The sequence below is a fragment of the Bactrocera neohumeralis genome, chromosome 5, assembly GCF_024586455.1.
Source record: "Bactrocera neohumeralis isolate Rockhampton chromosome 5, APGP_CSIRO_Bneo_wtdbg2-racon-allhic-juicebox.fasta_v2, whole genome shotgun sequence".
NCBI classification, from domain to species: Eukaryota; Metazoa; Arthropoda; class Insecta; order Diptera; family Tephritidae; genus Bactrocera; species Bactrocera neohumeralis.
In genome coordinates, this window is record NC_065922.1 from 35,407,024 (window position 1) to 35,433,208 (window position 26,185).

General features: G+C 35.4%; 1 protein-coding gene across 4 annotated transcripts in view; it reads left to right on the forward strand.

Annotated features, from left to right (window-relative positions):
• The window catches only part of LOC126759843 (probable G-protein coupled receptor B0563.6), a 93,851-nt gene that overhangs the window by 64,657 nt on the left and 3,009 nt on the right, over positions 1 to 26,185 (forward strand). For all 4 annotated transcript variants that reach the window (XM_050475001.1, XM_050475003.1, XM_050475004.1 and 1 more), the window contains exons 5-10: positions 24,743 to 24,892; positions 24,951 to 25,044; positions 25,109 to 25,262; positions 25,328 to 25,523; positions 25,614 to 25,708; positions 25,784 to 25,936. In XM_050475001.1, the coding sequence (XP_050330958.1) occupies positions 24,743 to 24,892; positions 24,951 to 25,044; positions 25,109 to 25,262; positions 25,328 to 25,523; positions 25,614 to 25,708; positions 25,784 to 25,936 (842 nt within the window). The remainder of the gene's footprint in view (positions 1 to 24,742; positions 24,893 to 24,950; positions 25,045 to 25,108; positions 25,263 to 25,327; positions 25,524 to 25,613; positions 25,709 to 25,783; positions 25,937 to 26,185) is intronic.

The following is a 26,185-nucleotide window of genomic DNA, read 5'->3' on the forward strand; positions in this document are numbered from 1 at the left end:
TGTGCACACCTGCATGAGGCTAATTCAATTGTTGCTGTCGATAAAGCTTTCCGTTTTAAATTCATTAATTCTTCATTAATTTCACTTTTGTATTGTGTTCTTTTTTGTGTTTTGCGGAATGCACGCATAGCACGCATTTATTTCGATTATCTGCAAATTTATGTTGCGTATACGCCAGCGCCAACTCAAGCACGTAGTCGCGACGCGTAAATCATAAACACACTTAACGCTGTCACTGCGGCACTTTATGGCTAGCTTATAGCAAAAATGTCATAGCTGCCATTTCCTGCCGCTTCAAGAGCCGACACTAAATCAATGTCGGTAATTTCCGCGAAATACGAAATAATTTTATGTATCATGTGATTTTTTCCGCGTGTATGCGTGCTAGGCAAATTGCATAGCAACATGAGAAAAATTCATAAAAATTTGTTGTACATTGAATGTTCTATTTTGTGCTTTGTTCCAAACATTCTTACTCACCCTTACGAACAAGAGGCTTCTTTTTTGATGATCGACGCCACCAGCGAATCAATCTGATTTTGTTACAAATTTATGTCTTAGTGTTTCCTGCGCTGAATAGCCCTATCGAGCCATATTATTTCATCATCAATAACTTTTGCGAGAATTCGAAATGAGTTTGTCTTAGTTAGCGACATGTGTCGAAGAAGATAATATGTGGCATTTGCTTAGCTGTAGTTGTTTTGTTTGTTATTTAATTTTGTGAAAAGACTAAATTTTCATGAAACAAGTAAGAGAGGTTAGATTTAATATATTAGGTATATGACAAAACATTAATCAGAGGATCGAAGATCAATATATTAGGGATTTGCGGTATAGGCCAAGGTATATACCAATTTTGTTCATATCCTGCGCTAGAAGACTTTTTCTGAGGAAAATTGTTCATTTCATATATTAAAATATCACACATTTTGTTCAATATAAATATCAATACTGAACACAAAGTTTGCTAGAATGGCAGGTAGTATATGAGGGGTCCGGTAATTCGTGGACTGATTCCACACATTTTCGGTATTAAATTATATTATATAAAGTTTTATATTTTCACCTAATTTTCTTAAAACTCCTTACATATTGATCGTATGGTATAAAGCCATAAGGAAGAGTAAAATTTGTATAAATGGTATATTGGAGGAAGGGGTAGTTCTGACCAGATTTTTTCCATTTTTGCTTTTTCCATATATAGTTTCCAGGAAAAAATTATCTCTGAGTTTTAATAAGATACCTCCATGTATTGACATAGTATATAGAAGCAAGGACAAATTTTCACTTTATTGATATCAGTAAGAGGTTCTCTTCAAATTTCTTTAAGATAACTCACAAACTGATTGACATATGTATGAGTCAACCGGAAGTTCAAATATAAGCTAAGAAAAGTTCTGACCCGATTTTATTTCATCGGCACGGACGGGGTGGCGGTGTACACCGTAATATTAAGGGTGAATTAAGTAGAGGTACTTATTTCAATAGCCTTTTTTACCAGATCACGCGTGATTCGTGAAAAGCTGCCATGTTTTTTTTTTGTTCAGTACTATTTGACGCTTCACCAAACTTGGAAAGGCTTACGCCTGAACAACGTTTACAAATCGTTTAACTTTATTACGAAAATTACGTTCTGTACAGGATTTGCTTCGCTCAATTTATGGTCAATATAATCGACCTACTGAGCGTACTATTCCCAACACCATCACCCAAATTGAGACCCAGAATTTATTATTTGTTAATATTCGACCAAATGGACTACGTTCAGCTTGCAGTAAAGAAAACATAGCAGCCATAGCTGAGAGTCTACACCAAGACCTTGCAGAATTGTTTCCGCGCCGTTCGCAGCAACTCAGACTGACGTATAGAACGACTTGCCACATTTTACGTCGAGATCTTTAATTGAAAGCTTACGAGATACAGAATGTGCAAAATCTTCCCAAGCGACATCGCTTAGGTCTATGGGCTCTTGAAAAGTTCCAAGAAGATCTGACGTTTTCGAGCCAAATTTTGTTTAGCGATGAAGCCCATTTCTGGCTCAAACGGTATGTAAACAACCAAATTGCTGCTTTAGGGACGAAGTACAACCTGAAAATCATCTAGAAAAAACAACGGATAGGTGTGATTTGTGGGCCGGTGGAATCATCGGTCCATATTTCTTCAAAAAGCGACATTTGGTTTCAAAAAGGCGACTCTGCTTCCAACACATGGCATCAATTAAAGTATTTATTGAGAAAGCACTTTGATGAGCAGATAATTTTACGTTTTGCACCGGTCGATTGGACGCCAAGATAGTGTGATATCACACCGTTAGACTTTTCCCTGTGGGGATATGTAAAGTCTAAAGTCAATCCCGCTTCGATTCAGGCTTTGAAGCAAAACATCGCGGGTGTCATTCATTTGAAAGAGATAATCCCTAAAGAATGCCAAAGAACGTTATTTCGAATGATGATAAACATTCCGCATTAAATTTGAAGTTTCTGTGTTTTTTCTTTAAAAAACAAAGTCGGAAACCACGAAATGGATCACTCTTTAGAAATGTCAGGATAGTGCCACATTGTTCAATTTTGTCATGGGGTTCTCTGAAGCTTTTACTTTTTGGTAATATTCCGATTACGTGGAAATATTCCGATTATGCACTATAACATCTCTCTCACGATTCGAACAAGTAACACGTGTAAAAAATTTCATTACGATATCTTAATGTTTACTCAAGTTATAGCTTGCACAGACAGGCAGATGAACGGTCAAATAGTCTCCCAGATTCAGCTGACTTCTTTATAATGATATACAAGTATATGTATTTTTCGAGGAAGTAAGGAGTACTAAAAAAAAACATTTGTTTAGAAAAAAACGAATAAGTTCAACGTAAATCTCATTGGAAAGCTGAGAAAAAAATTATAGACATTAAATCGGTTGTTTTTTTTATTAAGATATACTTTTTTCATAACCCCAAAATGTTCAAATTGTGTAAAAATAAAAAATACGCGACCAGTGCTGCAAATAATACAAATAAATCTTTTGTACCAAAAAAATGTTTTAATATAAATTTGGATAGCATGACCCATATAAAAATGATCAGAGTCAAAAAACTGTCTTCGAATATGTTGTTATTGGACCACTATAGCATATAGCTGCTAAACAAATTTCCCGAACAAAAACAAGTTCTTTTATGGAAAACTGTTTTATTTGACAAGATATTACCGCTTATGGAAGCTGTTGTACAAACTGCCCGATTAAAATCAATTTCTTGATTAAACCAAATTACCCTTTCCTCACATTCAACTGAACTCATGTCATACACTGTAAATAAATATTTAGGTAACTAAGTTATATAATACGATGTCAAGCAGCTCTCCACTTGTTATATGACTTAAGCTGTCCTCTTTCGTATCATTTGTAAAGAATGACACTGTTGCTGTGCGCTGCTTTGAGGAGATTTATATGGAAAATCAAATTTAATCGTGGCGCTTACGCCTGACATACAAAATCCTTAACATACACGCCTTAGTTACACGTTACATTACATTTACATTAACAAGTGCGTATATGCGCACTCACACATGCAAATATGTGTGCCTTAGCACTAGATATGCTACGTGTAAGTGTCAACTTAATTGTTTGTAGCAGCGCCAATTCAAGCGTGGCGTTGACGAAATTCGGCACTGCTACCCACGCTTTATTTTCGCCAATCGAATAAGCCCACGCGCTGTTGTCACATGCTAGTCCAAACATTAGCAGATAGACACAGCAGTACCGACACGCATATATACATACAAACATACACATGCTTTTATGGTGAAACACTCATGCATATGCAAACAAATGCGTACGCCAATTGTGAATTGTTTGCAAATCATTAAATTACAGTTATATTCATAATTTAGCAATTCGTTTGATTTAACTGCGTCAGCACTTCAGTGGACAATATTTCAATTTTGTATTCGCATTTCTTGGAAGCGACAATAAACTTCAATATTTGCTTAGTTTCGTATATTAACTTACAATATTTTAATGGCAATTTTTATGTTTATTTTGTTCGCAATGTAGACTACTGATTTCATTAATTTTAGTTGGAAATGGATCCTGACCAGAGAAAATTGATTTTAGGGTTCCAAGTATTGTAAATTCCCATTAAATACAAAAAAGCCCGAAGTATAGATAATATTGTATAAAAATTTTTTTACAATTAAGGCTAAGTCCTATCTTTAGTAAATATACAAGGAAATATAGAAAAATTCTATTATTAAAATTATATTATTTTAGTACAGCAATGTTATTCCTGGCTCATAATTATTAACTAATTGAGCAATTTGTGTAGTTAATTGACCTCAATTAACCTTTCAAAAATAGAAAAGAAAGAAGAGGCGTTAACTTGGGCTACACCAAAGCTATAATACCCTACACAAAACACAATATACCTTATAAGAAACTAATATTGATCGGTAATCTTGTATTAATGCGGGCAAAAAATAGTAAGACTTATTAATTTAAATTGCGGGCGTCGAAATAATTTTTCTATTTTGACATCTGTGGCACATGTCACATAAAAATAGTCATTAATGTTCAGTATACATTTGTCTTTCTGAAGTACATATATTCGGCGATGTTTACCATGAGTGAAATTATTCATCGAAGAAGTTCCATTAAATTTTGTGTGCGGAATCAAATTTCTGGTGCCGAAATGTCAATAAAATAAAATAATTGGTGCTTGAGAATCGACGATTAACAGTCAGAGATCTTATTGGTATCGTTGGAATATCGGAAAGATCAGTAAAATCCATTTTGAAAGATCATTTGGGTCTAAAATAGTGAAAGCACGATTGGTTCCAAAATCACCCATTTTTTTCGAAAAACAGCTTCGTGTTAACGTCTGCGTAACAATGCTTTTTACTACAAGAATTGCATGAAACGTATTATTACTGCCGGTAAGTCGTGAATATATGTTTACGACTCGGAAACAGACGATCCACCGGCCGATTATAGTGACAAAAGTGCTCCGAAGCCTCAAAAACACGTCAAAGCAGTAAAAAACTAAGTTTATGTTGACAGTTTTCTTCGATTATCGAGGTGTGGTGCACTCCGACTTCCTTCTGACAGGCCAAACTGCCAAGAAGGAATACTAGTTGAGTGTTATGCAACATTTGCGCAAAGCTATTTGTAAAAAGAGGACGAATTTAAGGGCTGACAACTCTTGGTTTTTGACATGGATGCTTTGTGAGTTTTTCGCTAAATTTTCAACAAATATCGTGTCGCAACCACCGTATTCACCTGATTTAGCTCCGTGTGACTTCTGGTTATTCAGCAAACTCAAACGACCGCTTGGGGAAACCGTTTTGAGTCAGTTGAAGACAATAAACATGAATCGCTACGCGCATTGAAGGCTGATCCTGAAATTGACCTTAACAACTGTTTCGAGAATTGTAAAAAACTTTGGCGCCACTGTATTGGAGCCAAGGGGATTACTTTGGGCAGGGCGATTAAGATTTTGAAAAAACTTTAAAAATTATGAACAAAACAAAACAAAACAAGCACTTGATTCTGATCGTTCAGTTTGTGTCGCAGCTGTATGCCATAATGGTCCGACATCGGCGGTTACGACAAATGAACAGCTTCTTGGGGAGGAAAGGACGTGTGCCAAATTTCAGTTTTGCAGTTTCACATTTTATCATGAAATAAGTGTGAATCGCAGATCGCTGATAGTTACTGGGGTCGCCTGGAAATGGGGACAATTTGCGTGAAGCGAGAGAAAGAAGTGTCGAAAATAAAATTGGCTAAACCAAAGAAATGGAATCGTAGTTGAACCTTAAATCGATGACATAGAACTCTTGTGAAATCCCTTTATTCCTTAGACATATTAATATTTAATAAAATACAAACGGTAGATCAAATGAAGACATCACCAACCGCATAAAGAAAGTCAAGCAATCTTTCGGCGCTCTCAATTCGGCGCTCCATCTCTATCATTATGCGGTTTACCAAAATAAAGACAACCTTAAGGTTCCTATAATGCTGAAAAAGGGATCTCGTAGACTCTGCCAATCAAAAGCTGCAATTTTTCATAATTTTCTGGCTCATCATCGTCTCTAACACGGTTTTCTGGTCACGCACAAACCAAATATTCATGTAGACCGAAATTCTCAAAAGAAAATGGAATTGCCGCATGCTTGTTAGAGACGAGATCCGGACACCGTTAGCTAGAACGCTGTTGACCGAATATTACAAAGTCAATTCGCTCATCGCAATGTCAATGATCCAAAAAAATGTTAAGCTAAGTCAAGAGTCTAGCTCAAGATTAAAATAAGTGGAAGAGTCGCATTGTGGCCTTTTGCTCCGCAGGCTATCCATTGGATACCGTGTTTTTATATAAAACATGAAGTATGGGGCAACGACTTACCTGTTAAACTACTTTTTCAAAATCTTCTTTAGTAATGGCGAGAATTGAAGATTATAAAAAATACAACCACAACGAAAACTCGGCTTGTATGATAAAATAATTGAGATGTACTTATATGAATCACATTTTAGTAGAAAGCTGGAAGAGGAAAACATTCTTCAGAAAAACTCAATTTCCGATTTATAACACATTTTACTAACAATTTGAGTTGAGTATTCTTAAGCATGGGCTGGTGAAATAAATATGCGCCAACAACTCTAACACCCCATTGACGCACTGAGCCAACCTAAATATACACACATTGTGTAAAACAAGTAATAACCACATATTTACATTTCGCACACTTGAGCGGAAACACCTGCTAAGAACCACAATTAAGCAATGAAGACGGCTACATGACAAACAAGCATACAATTGATGTATTATGGCTACCCAGTGGAGAAAATTGGAATGCAGCAACATGAATAATTTAATAAGTATAAAAGATATTTATTCGAAAAATAATTTGTTAAGCAATTTTGTGCAAAACTTGTTTTAAATTTTATAAGAGCAAAAATAAACAAAAATTTATATTTTTTATTTATAATAAGGTGTAAAATTCGCTTACAATTCTTGATTAAAAAACGCAGCTTTTTTGGACCACCAGGGTATTTTTTATTTTGTGAAAGCTGTGACATATCAGCGCTTAATTGTTCCTTTTCCGGTGACGCAAAGCTCCTATTTAGTTAATGTGGCAATAAATCATATTTTCCATTAAAAGTTTGTTTTCGCAGCGCGTTTGGCACATTCGGTATTTTATGGTTTTAGTAAAAGCTTTTTCCCCGACAAAATTTTAATGTGAGGCGAAAAATTTTTAATCTCAAATTTACGTTTGCCTGCAGATATTTTTTCATGTTTTAAGTGTGGCCCTTTGCTGCCCTTAACTTTACACCGGTGGCTGCGAATAGGCTACAATTTGTTTTTCGTGCACATCAAATAAATTATTTGTCATTTCAAACACTTAGAAAGTATGTACACATGTCAGGAATGGAGACATAAAACAAATTTGGGTCAACATATGTCAACGCAGCAATTAAATTAATTTTATTTGCACTAATGAATATATGCTCATTGACTTACATATGTGAGTAAATACATAAATTTGTAAATACTTATGTGTGTGTTTGTGTGCAGGACTTTTTATTTGTCATTCAATTAGGCAAATGAGTTTTACAATTAATGTCAAATAAATTAAACAAATTCTATGCCAGCATGTTTGCCGAATAAATTGTAAATGTGGACGTTTTTTATGCAAAAATACCTAAACCATTTGAATTTTCTGTGAATGAATGTATGTAAATACATATGTATGTATGTACATAACGTATTACAAATACATACAATGTGCTCTTCCAAGTGAAAAATTTTAAAAAGCATTTTCCAATTCATAAAAAGCTAAATATTTGCATATACTATCGAATCGTCGCAACGATTTTAGGAAGTACGTGGCGTATGAGTAACATTAAATGCTAATTTGCTCTTCAGAGTGAAATGTTTAATTTGTAGGCGTTTTGAACTGAAAGAAAGTAATAAGCTTGAATATTAATTATTAAAGCAAAAAAACAATATATGCTCAAATTTTATCAATTTTGATAACAATTACACCGGTCAACAAAAGGAATTTCTTTTTTTGGGTTTCTGTTTTCATTGTCAAATTTTGTTTTCATGCTCAAATTCTGTTTCTAGACATTGAAAAACACTGGAATTTTTATTTTTAGCACTTAAAGTTTGCCTTTGCATGATACAAAAGTCAGTCCCAAAAATTGTGCCGATCAGGTTTATAATATATTATCATTCCCAGACGATAACCTTTCTGTAAGAAGAGATTTTAAGTAATAAACAGTTTTTCTGGATACGAATAATGCTTACTTCGTATTTTTTAACAAACAGTAATAGAAAGAAGTATTGGGATAGTCGAGTTTTCAACAGTACGCCAGTCGTTCCTCCATTCGAAAAACGTTCTAGGCGGGCAAAAAAGTTGGAAGATGAAGAACTGGAAGCATTACTCAATTGTCAAGCATAAAGCAAAAGTCATTAATACATTTAAAAGTAGCCTGACTCATTCAAGAGAAAAATAATTTATTGTCATATGAATTGAAGCCAAGGAACATTGAAAGACAAAATGCAGCTTGAACAGTACAAAAGTAAGTCGTTCTTGCATCGAATTGTGATGATGATGTAAACCAAGTCCATCACGATAACCTTAAAGGCAAAAAGTCATATATGCAACCTGGCCGACCAACGACAATGCCGATTACCATTACGCAAACATAATGCTCTGTATGTGGTGCCAACAGAAGGGCGTGTTGTACATATAATGTGCTCCTAAAACCGAGTGCAACCATTAATGGGTAACACTATCGACAACCACTTATTAAATTTAAACAAATGATTGCAGAAAAATTTCAAAAATTTGCGACACAAGACAGTAATTTTCCTCACTGGAGTATATTTCACATCAGAAAAGGAAATCAAGAATCAATCAAGACTTTATTCACTCTTGGCCGCCAAGCCGGCGCAGTATTTTTGGGTTGGATTCCTCAAATTGCCAGAAGAACGTGAAAGGGTTATAGCATCACATAGCCAATACTTTAATAACACTTTTGATTAATACTGTTCTTTCCGTCTGTACTAGCTGTAACTTGAGTAAACTGTTTGAGATATTAATGAAACCAGGTACAGTGGGCAAAAATTTTTGAAAAAGTTGGCGTGTCACCGCCTTTTAATTAGTTTAATATATAAATATCTCCTAAACCACTAAAGCTACAACAAACGACCGATTTCGACTGATCTTAGTACGTAGAATTTTTTTTTCATATTCCTATGTAACAGTGCGAAAGTGGACTGTAACGATGTCTACTACCCACATAACAAAATTTTAAATTTCATCAAACTCTTTCCTTTCGAGTGTACAAATCAAGAAGCAATTAATATAAAGGGAAAAAATGTGCATAAATGATACGTTTAGAGTATGCCACCCTATGACCAAAAATCTCCCAAATCCAACTAAAACAGTTTAAGCCCCTAGGTATCAATTTAATATTGACTTTTTACCGAAAATATCGTGCAAAGTGTGGGATATACAATTGAAATTTAGAGAGAATCCTGTCCTGATAATATTATGGCTACATGTCAAAAATGGGTTGGGTTGAATTGAGTTGAATGGGTTGAATGGGTAATAATATTATGGTGCATGTATTGGCCAGCATGGGAGTTATCTCAATGAAAACCACGGAAGGTGTTTTACCTATAACAGTGTATCTTTGTGCCTAAAATAGATAAAATTGAGCGAAAACTTGACCTATCCCCCATTTAACTAATAGCACGATTTTCGAACATCCGGCTGACTTTACATTTTTTAGTCTGTGGTATGAGTTATATATAGTCAGTCAGTGTATGAGTTATATATAGTATTATATATGCGTATACTTGTATAAAATTGCTTAGAATCCGATTGCCGTTTTACATCGTAAAGTATTTCCCTGACTTTGATGCCTACAAATTGCAAGAGTATTAAATGTTTGGTTATACCCGAGTTTTACCCTTCCTTAATTGTGTTTTTGTTTTTATTATTTTAATTTTGAAAAGAAAAACGTATGAATATAGTTATATCGCGAGGATAAAAAGCTGCCTTGGTCAAAAAATATTTACATATTTATATAAATTGTTGACTGATGACTTTTGCAGGAGCTTAGACAGTTCGAATTTTAAAGAAAGAAACATTATCTTAACACAAAAAACTTAAACTTCTAACATTTGAACGGCCCAAAAATATATTATTTATTTCTTACATACTTCGCTGATATTCAAAAGGTTCTTTAGGTCGCATACAGATTAATTGGATCCACCTTTAGGTGAAAATTAGCTTGTGAGAGTTTTTTTGATCGAATTGAGATCGCCAGCCAAAATCTCACAGATGCTGGTATTTTAACACAGAAAAATCTGCTAAAGAGAACAATAGTTATTATTATATTATATTATTTTTTTTAACAATAGTTAACCAAATAAAACAATGAATTTTTTCTAGAAACAACAAAACAAACTGCAAACAAGTTTGTAAATTTTCAAATTAGCTTGCATATCCCTCATCCTCTCTCTCAACGAAAATAAGTGAATGCATTTACGAAAATGCAAAAACAAATGTATTTGTATTTGTATTTGCAGTCCAATTGAATTCACATGCAATGAATTCTTCATTGATTACAATTCAACAGCTGCAGGCAGCAGCAAGTGAGCAAGGGACAAGTGCTGCATGAATAAAATATCGCCCAGTGGGGATTGTAAAGCTCGGCAAGCTGTGGATTGGTGCGTCACCCTGTCAAACCAGCATTCATTCATTGATTGCGCGCTTGCCATTGCCGAAGAGCGCTGTGCCAGGCCCCAGAGCAATGGGTAAACTTTAATTAACATGGAAGAGAAAGTGTAGAGATGAAGCGTGAAGGGACAAGTAAAAATTGAATGGCTGCAACGTAAATGCTTTCATTGAAAAATGCATAAAAACAAAATATTTATAGTAATATGCATAAAAATCAGTAAGAAAAGGAAAGGCGCAACAGTGATGTGGCGAAATGTGGCAGCGCGTTGCACAAACACACTTTACGCTTGTGGCATTTATTTATTTGTTTATTTTAGTTATTTGCCTCATGCTGATTTTTCTCGCTTTTCATTTATGGTTTTTCCGTGCTACGCTACTGAAAACACCATATTTTTCGTAAATACTGTGGAGTTTCTGGTCAAAACAGATTTTAAATTCCAAGCAATTGATCAGGGTGTGGCGAATTGTAAATGGCCGAAAACTGTAAATAATACGCAAGCGGTCGACGAGGCGGTGTGTGGCAAAATGAATATTGACGTAGATGGTTGGATGTAGAGTTGTTTGTGGCAACACCAAACAAAATGACCGCATAAAAAGCATATTAAATGTGAAGAAAGGAGTGCAAAGAAGAAGCACAGCATTTTAAACAACAAAAGTGGAAAACCGTGGAGGCAGCATCAATGAAGTATTGATGGGAAAGGACACTGCATAGTGTGCCACACACACACATACACAGCCACCAAGGAAAACAAAAGCGCCGATAGTCACTGAGAATAATAGCATTAAGCAGCAGCAGTGCAAAAATGCTGAGAAGTAAGAGGAAAAGAGAAAAAGAGTAGGAGAAAAAGCAAGAAAGGAATCGAACGCTCTAACTAACCACAATTCTTGCCCATTTCCATGCGTGCATCCACTCAAATTCATACACACCAACGTATGTATGTATGTATGTTTGTATGTATGCATAACGGCACGTCTGCTGGCTACACGCCTGATTGCTGATACTTCTGTGCATTATAATTTATTGTGACAATTTATTACATCCCGCCTGGCGAATGGTTGCGCATTCAAATGCGAAAACAAAGCCCTCAACAAGCCGTTACTATAGCTGCTGAAACCGATTGCACCAATACTTCCTGCCACACTTGCTCCAACACTGTGTATACTCGTTGCCCATTCGTTGTTTTGTAATTTAAAGTGGCACTGCAGAAACGACTACTTCATAGTAAATGATGCCACTTCCAAATGGTGGCGGTGGGAGGTCCTTCAGCGTGGCCAAGCGTGTGTTTTGCTGTGCTTGAATGGGTGCCTCGGAAGGACGCTATTTATATTTGAGCTTATGAATCCATATTTTGTAAGCAATGAATGCACTAGGTGTAGACATAATATATACATAATATAATAAGGTTCTATCGAGCGTACTGCGTAAAAGATTAACTGACCAGATATTCACCATGCGCCTTGATAAAAGGATAAACATACTGTAAACTGACGTTGAACAATACCAAAAACTCCGTCAGGATCGGTAAGGGCCTCTCCGAGCCGTTCTATACAAAATAAGGTTTCAGAAAAGGCGGCTCCCTGTCGTGCTTCTATCTATTCCTGGAGAAAATAATTCGAGCTGCAGAATTAAATAGAGCACTGCCGTATAAATTTCCCAAAATAATTCAGGGATTAGGATTAACCCGAAATAATAATTCAGATGTTAAGTTCATTTTCAAGTTAGAAAATCTTTTTATGATTTTTTTTCTAAAGGCAGCAATATACATTTGCAGAATTTAATTTAATTTAATAATTGGCATTTCATTTTGAAAAATTGTGCATTCCATTGATCTTTTAATAGATCTTCTGAGGGACCTCAGAAAATAGTTGGCTGGCAGTGAGAAAACCATTTCGGAGAAATTTTTATTAAAATTTTGGAGAAATTTTCGCAAATACATATAAACATAGTTTTCCATTTATATTTCAGGATTTAACAACAATAGCGTTACAATCTGGCAACACAAATCTTTATCGTAACATTTTTGATGTCATATGTTACGTACTCGGAACTCATGTCGAAGCGCCATTTGTGTTGTTTACAGTAACATAAAATATTCATTTCAGCCAAAAAATTAAATTAAATGGCGAACATTTTCGCGCGAATTCGTGAAGGTCATTAAAACTCAGTTGTTTTTCTGATATTACATATTTTGACTGTAAAAATATTTGTTCACGTTGAATCCCATACAATTTGTCAACTTCTCTCTAGAAAGACTCGAGACGTTGCGAGCTTTCACACATCGATTGATACAATTGCCATTTTGAACACTCAAAACATCGATTTGATGAGTCATCCACCGTATAGTTTTGACTTGTCAGCGAATGACTTAATTTTATTACCATACGTAAAAAATAAATTAAGGGGTCAACGTTTTTTGACACCTGAAGAGACGGTTAATGCAACCAGAACGCATGTTTTGGAGACACCTCAATCAGAGTGACCAAAGTGCTTTGACAATTGGTTCAAACGTTTGTAAAAGTTCATAGATCTTAATGTAGAATATTTTGAAAAACTATAAAGTGATTTTCGGTGATTAAAATTTGTTTTTGTTCTCGAATCTCGAAATGTGCAATAAAATGGAACTTATATAAGTAGTAGTCTGCTATCGGACAAGTGAAAAATTTCAGATCGATATCTCACAAACACGCAGACGGACATGTTTCAATCGATACATACTTGCATTTAATAGGTGTCCTTCTAGATATTATAAGCATCGTTGCAAGTTTAATATTTACTGTTCAGAGTATAATAATGTACATTTACAGAATTTATTGTACTTTAATAATCCGAAATTTGGTTTGAAAAATTTTGGATTCCCTTGATCACCTTGCCCCTCCAGAGGGACCCAGAAAACAGTTTTCTGACGGTGAGAAAGAATTTTCGCTTAATAATGTCTCAAAACCAAAATCCAAAATATATTATGTATTAATACAAGTAATAATCGAAAGACTAGTCTAAACTTTGATTATTGACGTAAGACGGCTTCCCAAAAATAGTAGTTTTGTGTGCAGAAACGCACACAGTGGCTCAAAAATTATATTTATTATCAAAAATCATTGTTTGGTATCACACAAATATACCTAAGAATTCAAGCATATCGGTCCAGCTATTTCGAAGAAATTTTCCTCAACGACTCTGAGCACAATGTTTGAAGAAAAACATTTTTAAAGTTTTGGGAACCAATTAGACTAAGCTAAAAATTCTTACAGATACGCTAATTCCTCCCAAACTATTTTCTATATCAACTTCTAGTTTTTGGTATATTTTCGGATTGCAAAAGCTATATGTAGTATTTACAAATAAAAAAGTTGATTTGTTGGAGTTCATAAGTGGATATAACCCCTTATCATAAAATTCATTTCATAACATAAAGCAGGTCCTGTATTTTATTTTTCATTACATATTTTATTATAAAGCAATAATACCATCAGGTAAATCAATCTAATCTACTCATGTAAACATACATAGTAATCTACCAAGTAATTAAGTTGCTTTCAATTATCTTTTTAGGGAATAGGGATCTCGCTGAGTACTAAATGGCATATCTGCTTCTGTTTGAAAATTGGTGAAGTAGGAAACCAAGTTTACAGCGACATCACCATTACCTAGCTCACTTTTATACTTCCATACATTTTTTTCTTTGAGTAAGCTAACCTAAAACTGTACTTCACAGCGTGAATCCCACTCCTGAATACGAGTATTCTCTACTATTAACTCCAAACGCCTCTGAGCGCCGTAGTTCATCTTTTGAAACACCCGTTACACACGCACTCTCCCATAGCGCTGCTGTTGTTATGACTTAGTGCTTATAAGCTGCATATTCGCACATTTCACTCTCTTTGTAATAATTGGTACCTTTTGTTCGGTGCCAATGGTGCAGGGTATAACGGAAATTCCCACGAAGATGTTGTATTTTGATTTATGAATCGTATATGCCAATGTGCGAGCATGAATCGTTATGCTCCACTTCCAGGGATATGCGACACCCACTCCAACACATTAAGCGGCGCACTCGACTGGATTTGGCTTGTTAGGTTGAGCGTGTATCCCAACTATATGTAAAATATACGAGTATTTATTTCGTTGAAGGATTTGCGCTAAGTCGTTGCAGGTGTTGTACTACGCTGTTTGGTAGCGGTATTTAATCATATTAGGCGAAGTCTCTAATTTAACTGGGTTTGAGGTCGTTGAACTTAAGTGCGTAACGAAGGCATTTACGAAGTAAATTAATTGCATTTTAAGTGCCACTTTAGTCGTAAATTTTCTTATCACAAATGTTGGTTTCAATATTTTGTACACGTAGATTTGTAAAGAAGGGTGACGGAAGTTGCAAGTGTTACCAGGATTTATGATATACAATCTAGTGCAGTCTAGTTAAGTTGTGTCAATTCCTGCTGATATTTCATTTTTAACGACTTAAATACTTTTAAGCACATAACCTTGAAATAATTTAGCAATATTAGCCAAGGTATGGCATTGTCAAATAAAAACAAGAAAAAATGCTAAGAAAACCCTCCATAAATAGAAAAGTATCCACAGAACATATCCTATAGTGGTCCGATATCGGCGGTTAAGATATTTTTTTTTATTTTTTCGGAAAAATATACTATCCCAAAATATTTTTCTGAAAAATAAATTTAAAAAATAAAAATTTTTCACCCATTCCATAAATTTTAAAGACGCTCCCTTGAATATAAACACATATTCGTAATATATGTGAGATTTATACGTACGCCCACATATCATTCGGCCATAAGTCACAACAGCTATTCATCAATTCACCCTTTCACCCTGAAACAATTTCTCAATTCGCATGAAATGTCAAAAATTATTTCCAAACACACTTCTCATTTTTATTATTATTTATTGCATTTCAATAAATCGTGCGAAAATATTTGCCATTTGTTTTGTATATAACACATTCACAAATGTGTGATTGTTTGCTTGTTTGTATGTAAATTTATACACTCGCACATTGTTTCGCTTTAAATGTGAAACAATAATTGGACGTCAGGCAAGCGTTTCAAGTTCGGAGGTTAAATCGAATGGGCGCTTACTAAAGTATGGTATGTTAGTTTAGACGGAATGTGGAAATGTCTTATTTTTTGTACCATTATTTTGTCAATGTGTATATACCATCTGATCAAAATTTACCCGGACTGCGATTCGATAATTTGTTTTTTAGATTAGTCTTGTTTGTGTTCGTGTGAAGTTTGATCTCCTTAGGTTAATGGAACATGTGCTTGTTTGAAATTTGTTCTAAGAGAACCATGGCTAATGAATCGTTGAAAATGTTGCAGACATGTTTTGGAGAGTCTAGTTTATCACGAACACAAGTGTTTACGTAGTAAAAAGCATTCAGTGAAGGCTTGGAGACACCGAAAACTTGACTCAAGTGAGTCGTCCATCAACCTCTCTTACTGACAATACCTTCCAAAATTGTTAAAGATACAATGCTGGAAAATTGTCGTCTTGACATCAAAGAGATAGCGGAAGATCGCATCATCACTTACGAATCGACTCAACACATCTTGGTTAAAGTTTTGGGTATGAAACGAGTCAACATTAGACTCTTATCAAAAAACATTGACTCAACACATTTTGGTTAAAGGTTTGGGTATGAAACGTATCAATAGTAGACTCGTATCAAAAGACTTGAAAAAACGATGTCAGGTAGAGTTTCGGAAAGAGTTACTTGCCAACGTAGATGAGCAACCCTACATTTATGAAACTTACTCATTACTTGTGACGAGACTTGGGTATATAATATGATAAATATGAAATTATCCAACAATATAACGAACTCTAAAAATGAAACGAAACCGTAAAAGACTCACGAGCCAATTTTGCATGCGATAATGCAGACTTGTATTAAAATACATGATATAGATATACAATATAGTATAGTTCTTGTTTGTCAGTCCAGAATAAATTTGATAAGGCGGTATAAGATAATTGCAGAAAATTGTGGGGAATTAAAGATGTTGAAAAAGGCTCTTTAGTGTCACCAGTTCTACGTACTAAAAAATTAAGCTTTAAGAAACATATTCAATTCTTACAATATACTATTTTGTTTTTTATCAAAAAAAATTTTTCACTGTTCCTGACCTATGGCATTTACTTCATGGCGAACCAATAAAATGATCCAATTGTTTACAAAATTCTTTGTCACTACACCAAAACTCCTAGTGGTTGTTCGATTTCAAGCAGAACAGAACAGAACAGAAAAAGGAACACTGAGGAACGTATAAATATATTTATACAGAATACCACACCTGCAAGAGCATACTTAGCAGGAACCGGATCCGTTAACCAATCATAAGCATGTGAACGGCCATGTACCGTCATTAGACCCATCTGACATTTGGAGAATTGGTTTGGTGACTAGCATTAAAGAAACCGTACAATATTAGAAAATAAAATGGCATACAGAAAATAGTCTGTGCAAGGGTTACCGCGGCTAATATGCCATTTCCGAATCGTACATTTACATCAACTGCCCTCAGAGGTTTTCAAACGAAAAGTAGTAGCATATCTAGCTAGGAATTGTAGTTAGATGAAGGGACTGATTTTATGAAAATGCTTAACCCTATTCATAAGTCATACCATAGGTCATTGCTGGATTTCTATAGTTTCCCTTTCAAGTGAGGATTTCATTTCGATGTAAAAGAAGAAGTTTTAGTACGAGAGACGGATACTATATGCTGTAGTATCGACGGATCAATATGAACAATTTTTTTCGGAGAATATATTACCTTAAGCAGTAATCTCTCTCAAAGTAAAATTTTGTCAAGATACTCATCCAGTCAAATGCACAGAAAGAGAAGTTTTTTCCATGCAAGCCCTATATACACGGATCGTTCGGTTTGACATTAAAGATTAATTCCAGTGAGTCGACAATTGAAAATTTCTTAGTCATCCACTTGCCCACATTATTTCTATGAACAAAAACTCATACCAAATTTTGTGCAAGTTAGACGAAACCGAAACGAGTCAATACCATGACCGCTCTGGACCAGCAAAGAAGAGCTTGATCTTCAATTTGAACAAACAGCTCAGAACAGATGGAAATCAATAACCAAATGTAAGATTAGGAAGCGGATAGGTCTAATTATGGCAGTTAAAACTAAGAACAAAATTTATATATAGATTTAGGAAGGATATTTCAAAAATGGTTGGACTTGTTCAGTATATGCCTTATCATAGATAGCCGGACAACCACCTTTATTAAATGAAAGAGACTAGTTCGACAAATCAGGCGGTTTATTGGCAAATTGACGGTTTTAAGTATTACGTACTATCGTAATATTCGTCGTTATTTCTCACCCGATGCGATAGAAACCGTCAAGGATGATCGCTTATGATATAAGTCGTATTTGGACATCGTGGAAATATCCCACTTTGGTTTGTGTTACACAAAATGAAATGAAGAAAACTACAGAGAGCTTCTGGGTAACATGTTGCTGGAGTTTTATGAACAATTTCGAATTCATAAAGCTGCGTTAACTCGAGGATTTTTGGAAAGAAAAAAATTGTTGTATTGAAACAGGAAGGTGGCCTTCACAATAACACTAATTAATTAATTAATTTAACATCTAATTTCTACTATTTAATTTTAACAATTAAATCAATATGAAATTTCATTGTGGAATATTTATAAAATATTAAACCGCAATGCATGTACACCAGTTTCTAAATCAATGCCTGCCTATATGTTGATAAAATTTCTAATTACGGTTATTATTTTTCGCAGAATTTTTCTCATTTATTTTGCCACCAAAACCAACAAAAGTGGCCACGCATTTAATTACGCTAATTAAATGTGGCTGAAAGTTGATTCGACCAATGAAGGGCACACAGCCGACCCAACGTGCGACCCATTAAAAGCAATTTATTTGTATAAAATCCCAACTTTAATGCCATAATTTTGAATGGTAGCTGCGTGTGAAGGTTTCACACTCAAACCATACCGGCAAAGGTCCGCGCTTTTTATTCGCACATAATAATAAAATGTTGCGGAATCAGCGACGCCGTGAGCCCACCACTGGTTTGCTGAGTGTTTACAAAATGACTAAATGGAAATATTAAAATCCCATAACGCTAAATCATTTCGCATTAGCACGTGCTGCAGAGTAAGTGAGAGGGGGATGAAGCGCCAAAGGTTTAACAATTGGATAATGCCACATGAACCGGCATATTTATTAAATATTGTGAAGCTGTATGCAAATGGAGATTCATTTTGCTTTAGTGGAAAATAGGTATTCTCATTCAGCAGTGCTTTTTTCACATTACCGTTATGTGTCCAATGACAACAATTATTTGTACAATGTTTCCCGCCTTAAATGGCAATTTTTGCTTTTGAAATAAATATATTTCCGAGCAAATATTTAATGGCAATTAATGATAATCAAATTAATAAAACATCAGCGCCTGCAAAAAGTTCAGCGACTTTGCATAGAGTTTTTCCCGCTATTGAATATGCTTAATTGACTAATTGGCTGGAATTGAGAGTGGCATGAATGGTGTTTGCTCAATTTGTACACTTTTTGTCGGACACAAATTAGCAAACATTTTAATTTGATTAAATCTGTAATTTGACAATTATACGACTTAAACCATAAGTGATCGGAGGTTGTGATTATTTTGTGCTAATTGGAGAGAAAGCTTTTGCACTTCTTAATATTTGGCATTTATATGAAACATTTACTGTAAGCTTAGTTAATACCGTATATGCTTAAGGTCTAGTGAAAGAAAATCCATTATTATCTCCATAGCTTTAGTAATCTGTACATGGTGTTGTAGTAGTGCGATCGGGTAACGCTATAGACCATATTTAATTAATATCCAACTTGAAACAAAAAAACCATTATGTATTTAGGTTTAGGTCAAGGTTTTATCAGAGATTTCTAATACAAGAAAATATCTATATTGGCGCCAAAGAAGAAAGAGATTCATACTTAAAAAAAATACAGAAACCACAAATTTAATGGAGAAAGTTTATTATCATTCGAAAGAAAACCCTTTGGCATTTATTTTTTGAAGATTACTTCTTTCAAATGTTGGCCGCGCCTACGTCTCAGATGGTCCATCCTTTGAGTCTAATTTTCAATGACTCGTTCGAACATTTCGACATCCAAAGCCTAAATCGAAGAGAGATTGTTCGCATAGACTTTACATTTTACATATCCCCACAGGAAAAATTCTCACGCCGTCATATCACATTATCCTGGAGCCCAATCGACTGGCCCAAAAAGCATGAAAATATCTGCTCACCGAAGTGTTCGCTCCATTAATTCATTAACTGATTCGATATGTGGGAAGTGGCGCCGACTTGTTGATACCAAATGTCGCCGAGATCAAGAGCTTCAATTTCAGGCATCAAATAGTCGGTTATCATGGCGCGATAACGGTTGCCATTGACGGTTGCGTTCTCACCGTCAACATTTTTGAAGAAATATGGACCGATGATTCCACCGGCCTACAAACCACACCAAACCGTTGTTTTTCTGGAAGAAATGGCAGCTCTTGAATCTCTTCAGATTGCTCTTCGTTCCAAGTGCGATAATTGGGGCTCATCGCTGAAAAAAATTTGACTCGCAAACGTCGGATCTTCTTGGAACTTTTCAAGAGCCCATAGAGTGAAGCGATGTCGCTTGGGAAACCAATACTAAAAAATAACAAGATAACTTGACACGACTTATGCGTGAACTGTCAAAAAAGGCTATTGAAAAAAATACCTCAACTTGGATCACTCTTTATAATGTCAGGAATTTCCTATACCAGGGAATATCTATCATGATGCTAGAGCAATTAACTTATACTATATGGTTTGCTACGCTAGTTCAGCCTTGGGCCAAGCGTAGAAAGTTACCCTAGGGATACCTTAGCTACCGTACTAGTTTCACGACCTTCCATGCCAAAGCCATATAAAAATGTGTACTGCTTTTCAAGCAATATATTCGGTTCAATTATATGTTCTGTTAATAAAAAGACTATCGATTATTATCCCCTGAAGCTTTCCACGAAGTTCGTAATATTCAGTAGTGACCAAGACGAGCTGAGTCGTAGGTCCCAAAAAACGTTCTCTTTTGTCTAAATGATATCGCAGCACTTTCGCGTACTTTTATGCATAGCTGCAATGCAAATGAACTTTAAATATTACTCATAACTAGCTATAAACTCATAAAGTGAAGAAGCAATTTATGGTATATATTTTGCATAGAGGCAATACAAATATACAATTATGGTGCCATAGCCTAATCTAATTTAATCCAGTAATCCATAGACTTGCTATAAACCTCGATTTGAAAGACCCTCAGTGCCTTCAGCAAATTTCAGGTTTTTCGATTTCAGCTAATTTTTGGAGCGCCATTTGCTAGATAGATATAGAGTTTTGACGTCATTTTCATAAATCTATGGCTATGGTTATCGCTTTATGAAGGTAAGGTCTTCAGCTACGTTGTCAAGCATCACGTTTGCAACCTCTGCTATCGTCGTTTTTGCCAAAAATAAAGGCCTTTTGGTACGAGTCTAGCATTGACACGCTTCCTACCCAAGAGTTGATGAGATCCTCTGCTATATCTGTGATCCTAGCAGAACGATTTCCAAATACTTTAATTTTGTGGTGGTTGGACGACTTGACTTGACAATATTTTTATAGCCAACATTTGATTTCATTACTTAAATAAATCTCACTAATTGACATAACTTCTGTAATCTAAACCTCAACTGTCCAAATATCTATCTATCTGTCTGTATCTACATATTCATAAAAAGTTCACAGCTTTCAAGTTATATATATAGACTTCTGCGAAATACTCCTTCAATTTTATTTAAGAAATATGCAAAACACAAATGCTCAATTACCTTACACATATGAATTAAGCGCTGCATGCTACACACCTGTAACGACTATACATATTATCAACCCCGTTACATAGGTGGGTAAGCATGTCGTTCACTTAACTTGAAAGGTTATAAACTTTGCGCGCAGAACACAACAATGGAAGAGCCCTGAAAGTTGTACGTAAATTTGAGAATACTTGCAACGAGCAGAACCTGCAACAAACAGCCGGCAGACAAAGCAGCACCAGCACAACAAAAGAGTGCAACAACGGTATGAAGGAGACAACGAAGTTATAAGAATGTGCGCCCTAACATATGCATCATGTTCACGAAAAAATTATTGTTCTTTTCTTTAGTTTCTCATTCTTCCATTAGCCTATGGAAGAGTATAGTTTGCACAATCGAGTTAGTCATGTGGCACATGTGTCGATTTCCTTTTATACCCTGAACAGGGTATATAAAGTTTGACTTGATGTGTGTAACACTTGCGAGGAAATGTGGGAGACCTTATAAAGTACACATGTATATGTATGTGTATCAACAACGAGACGAGCTGACTCGATTTAGCTATGTCGGTCTATCTGTCCGTCTGTCCCTCAGTATTTGAGATATCAATATGAAATTTTGCACACGCATTTTTCTCATCAAGAAACTTGGCTTGGATTTTTGAGACAAAGCCCTTTTTATACCCTTTTATGCCATACAAAATTCACCTGTGAATGGTATTATAGCTTCAGAGCAGGCGTAGTTACCTTTATTCTTGTTTTATCTTTGTTTAGTATATATTCTTATGGGAATCTGTGAATATTTGTATAGCCTTTAGAAGACGTAGACATTTTTACTGTAATTGCCCGAAATTGTGGTAAAGTGTGCCATCATCAATCAAGTAAGAAATGTTGCAAGCTGTGTAAGATTTATAAGTGTGCTACAAAGTTTGCAACAACTCAGTCTTTCTTTGAACCTCATAGGAAAAATGATTTTCGTTTTCCATACAATTATTGTTGAATTTACTGCGATTCTAATACCAATTATTTTGATTTTTAAAAAAGCTATGAGTACGGAAAATTTAATTTTATAGCGAAAATACTTGGACAAAAATACGAAAGCACTTATATACGTATTCTCGGTCAGAAGTGTGTTGGGAAGCAGCGCAGCACTGGAAAGTGTTGCCAGAGGTAGGCAACTTCACTACTACTGGGTGCCAGACCACAAAGGCATCGAGCGCAATGAAATTGCCAAGAATGGTATACGGCTAAAACCCGAAAAGTTGTTCAATATTGCTAAAACCATGCATTCTCTAATACGTTGATCTGGACAGAAGCATGGTTAAGAAAATCAAAACCCGATGGAATGAGCTAACTGGGTGCAAACTGCAAAAGTCATGTGCTCGGAAGTACACAAAAGTCCTATTGGTACTCGTTAGAAAAGACTATAGCAACATGAACGGAATACTAACTGGTCACTGGGCCGGACAGATCGAGAAGACTGAAGGAAATGTCTAGAGCAAGACACCAGGGAAACAATGGAGCATCTTTTATGCATTTATCCGCATTGCAAAACTACGCTGTAAGCATTTGGAGTCCTCACGGTATGATACACTGGAAGAGATATCCATAATGAGGCCGCAGAGTCTGTTAAAATTCGAGTCAAGCGCAGGCACCTTAAGGCTAATTACTCCACATGCACCTAGCAACTGAACTCAATATTGTATATCAAAGAACCAAAACTGGTCTATGTGTGGCTAACTGGCCTACCAGATTTACCTAACCTATACATATTAACAGTATTTGTTTATAAAGTTTAAAAAAATTAGTTATTCCTAAAAAGAACTTTACACTGAAATTTCCTACAAGGTATTAATTGGACCTAAATATATGAGTTTTTGTATTTGACTTCCACTATTTTCTTATATTTGTGAGAGTTCACATTTCCATTGTTTACTGTGTTTGTATGCAACCAACACAAGTCACTTAGGCATACAAAATCTAATGAAAGATAAAATAATTTATAGACCTCCGAGTATTAAATAGACATATTGAAGTCGAAACCTTTTGATCTGTGTTATGTCGGTTGATTTACATTGATCAAGGAAAAGAGGGACAAGGCATAAATCTAAGTAGACATTACGGTTATAAGGGGGGATTCAAGTAAACCAAGTACTTTTTTCAATAGCCTCTTTTCGACAGATCACGCTTGAGTCGTGTTAAACTGTCATGTCATTTCGTTCAGTATTGTTTGGCATTTTATCATACACACGAGTATAAAGGCTGACGTATGGAACGACTTGGCGCATTTTTCGTCGAGATCTTAAATAGAAAACGTATAAAATACAGCTTGTGCAAGACTGTAGCAGCTCGACTTTCCCAACCGACATCGCTTAAAAGGCTCTTGAAAAGTTCCAAGAAGATCCGACGTTTTCGAACCAAATTTTGTTCAGCGATGAGGCTCATTTTTAGCGCAATGAGTATATAAACAAACAAAATTGCCGTATTTGGGACAAAGAACAACCTGAAGAGATTCAAGAGCTGACATTTCTTCCAGAAGAAATAACGGTTTTATGTGGTTTTGGGCCGGTGGTTTCATATTTCTTCAAAAATGATGCCAGTGAAAAGGCGACCGCTATCGCGCCATGATAACCGACTATTTGAAGCCTGAAATTGAAGCTCGAGATCTAGGTGGTTTTTGGTTTCATAAAGACGATGCCTTTTCCCACAAATTGCATCAATCAATGGATGTATTGATAGAACACTTCGGTAAGCAGATAACTTCACGTTTTGACCACCAAGATCATGTAATATCACACCGTTAGACCATTTCCTGTGGGAATATGTAAAACCTAAAGTCTATGCGGACAATCCCGCTTGGATTCAAGCCTTGGAGCAAAACAACACGCGTCATAAAGATTACCCAATTTGAAGTTTCTGTGTTTTTTTCTGCGTTTTACAAACAACGTGACAAATTTAATATACCCTATTCAGGGGGTGTAACAATTTCGAATCATATGTATCAGCCAAGGGTTAAGAAATATGTAATATTTTATCTTAATAATTAATAATTAAAAATAGCTATGTAACCGCATTATAACTTATTTAAATTTGAATTTCAGCCTATTCTACTGCAGCGCTGTTAGCTATCGTCTTCGCCATACCCTTCGGTATGCGCATGCTGGTGCACAAAGATCGCGGACGTTGGGAAGAATTCGGACCCGCCTTCTACACAGCGCATCTGGAGCTTTTTCTCGGCAACGGTTGTTTGGGTAAGACACCAACTATTGCAAAATATCATTGGAGTTCAATTTTATAAATACATTCCAGGTGTGGGTGTTATGATGTTGCTGGTGCTAACCATCGAAAGATATGTCTCCGTGTGTCATCCAGGCTTTTCACGTCCCGTCATGGGACCACCTGGGTAAGTTAAATGCTTTGTTATAGCGCTTCTGCTTTTACATAAAAATTATTATTATACTTTCTAGCATTGTTGTGTTCCTAACCACACTCGTCACCTTCATCATTTACACGCCAAGCGTGTTTCGTGGTGTCCTAGTCAAGTGTATATTACACTCAGATGGCAACTATGTTTACTTTCGACGTGATAATAATGAATTCCTAAAGACGCTTTTTTACTCGGTAAATGAGCTGAACCCCCGCAATCATTGCAAAAGCTCAGAAATATTTGTTTTTCCTTTCCATAGGTCTACAAAGTAATGCTCGAGGTGATATTCAAACTAATACCGACTGTATTAATCGCTGGTTTAAATATGCGCATTATGTTGGTGTATCGAAAGACTTGTCAACGACGGCGTGAAATGCTGATTTCGCGCTCGAACTGTGTACGCGATGAGGATCCAAGAAAATTCGCCGAAGAACGGAGGTTATTCTTGTTGCTAGGTAAGCCATAAATACAATGTGTTTAACAAACATAAAAATTAATAAGTTAAAATAAAAATTATAAGCCCTGACCCTTTCATGCGTCTTTAGGTAGTACATCAATATTGTTCCTCGTTTGCGTCTCCCCTATGGCCATTGTACATATGACGATTGCTTCCGAAGTATTGCCGAACTTTTCATTTCAGGTTTGTACGAGTATATAGTCGCTGATAACAAACAATATAAATTTCTAAATCAATTTATTTTGCTTTTTTTTACAGGTGTTTCGAGCATTAGCAAATTTAATGGAACTCACAAACTATTCTATAACATTCTACATATATTGTCTATTCAGCGAGGATTTTCGAAATACGCTGATACGCACTATCAAATGGCCTTGGGTTAGAACGAAATTGTGTCATCATGTCGATGAGGTGGGTTAAAATATTAATTAAAATTCAATATAGTAATAACTCCTTCGGTAATAATTATAAACTTTCTTAAGACTTTAAGTAGGCCAACCCTTATTACTAACATATTTGTGGTAATTCATTTTGTAAAATTCATATCACGGAGGATCATGGATTGTTATTCCGACTAACCTGACTAAATTAGATTTTTCTACTCTCGGTGAAGGTATAGCAAAGAGAGATCGCAACCGATTGTTCAGATTTCTGAATTTC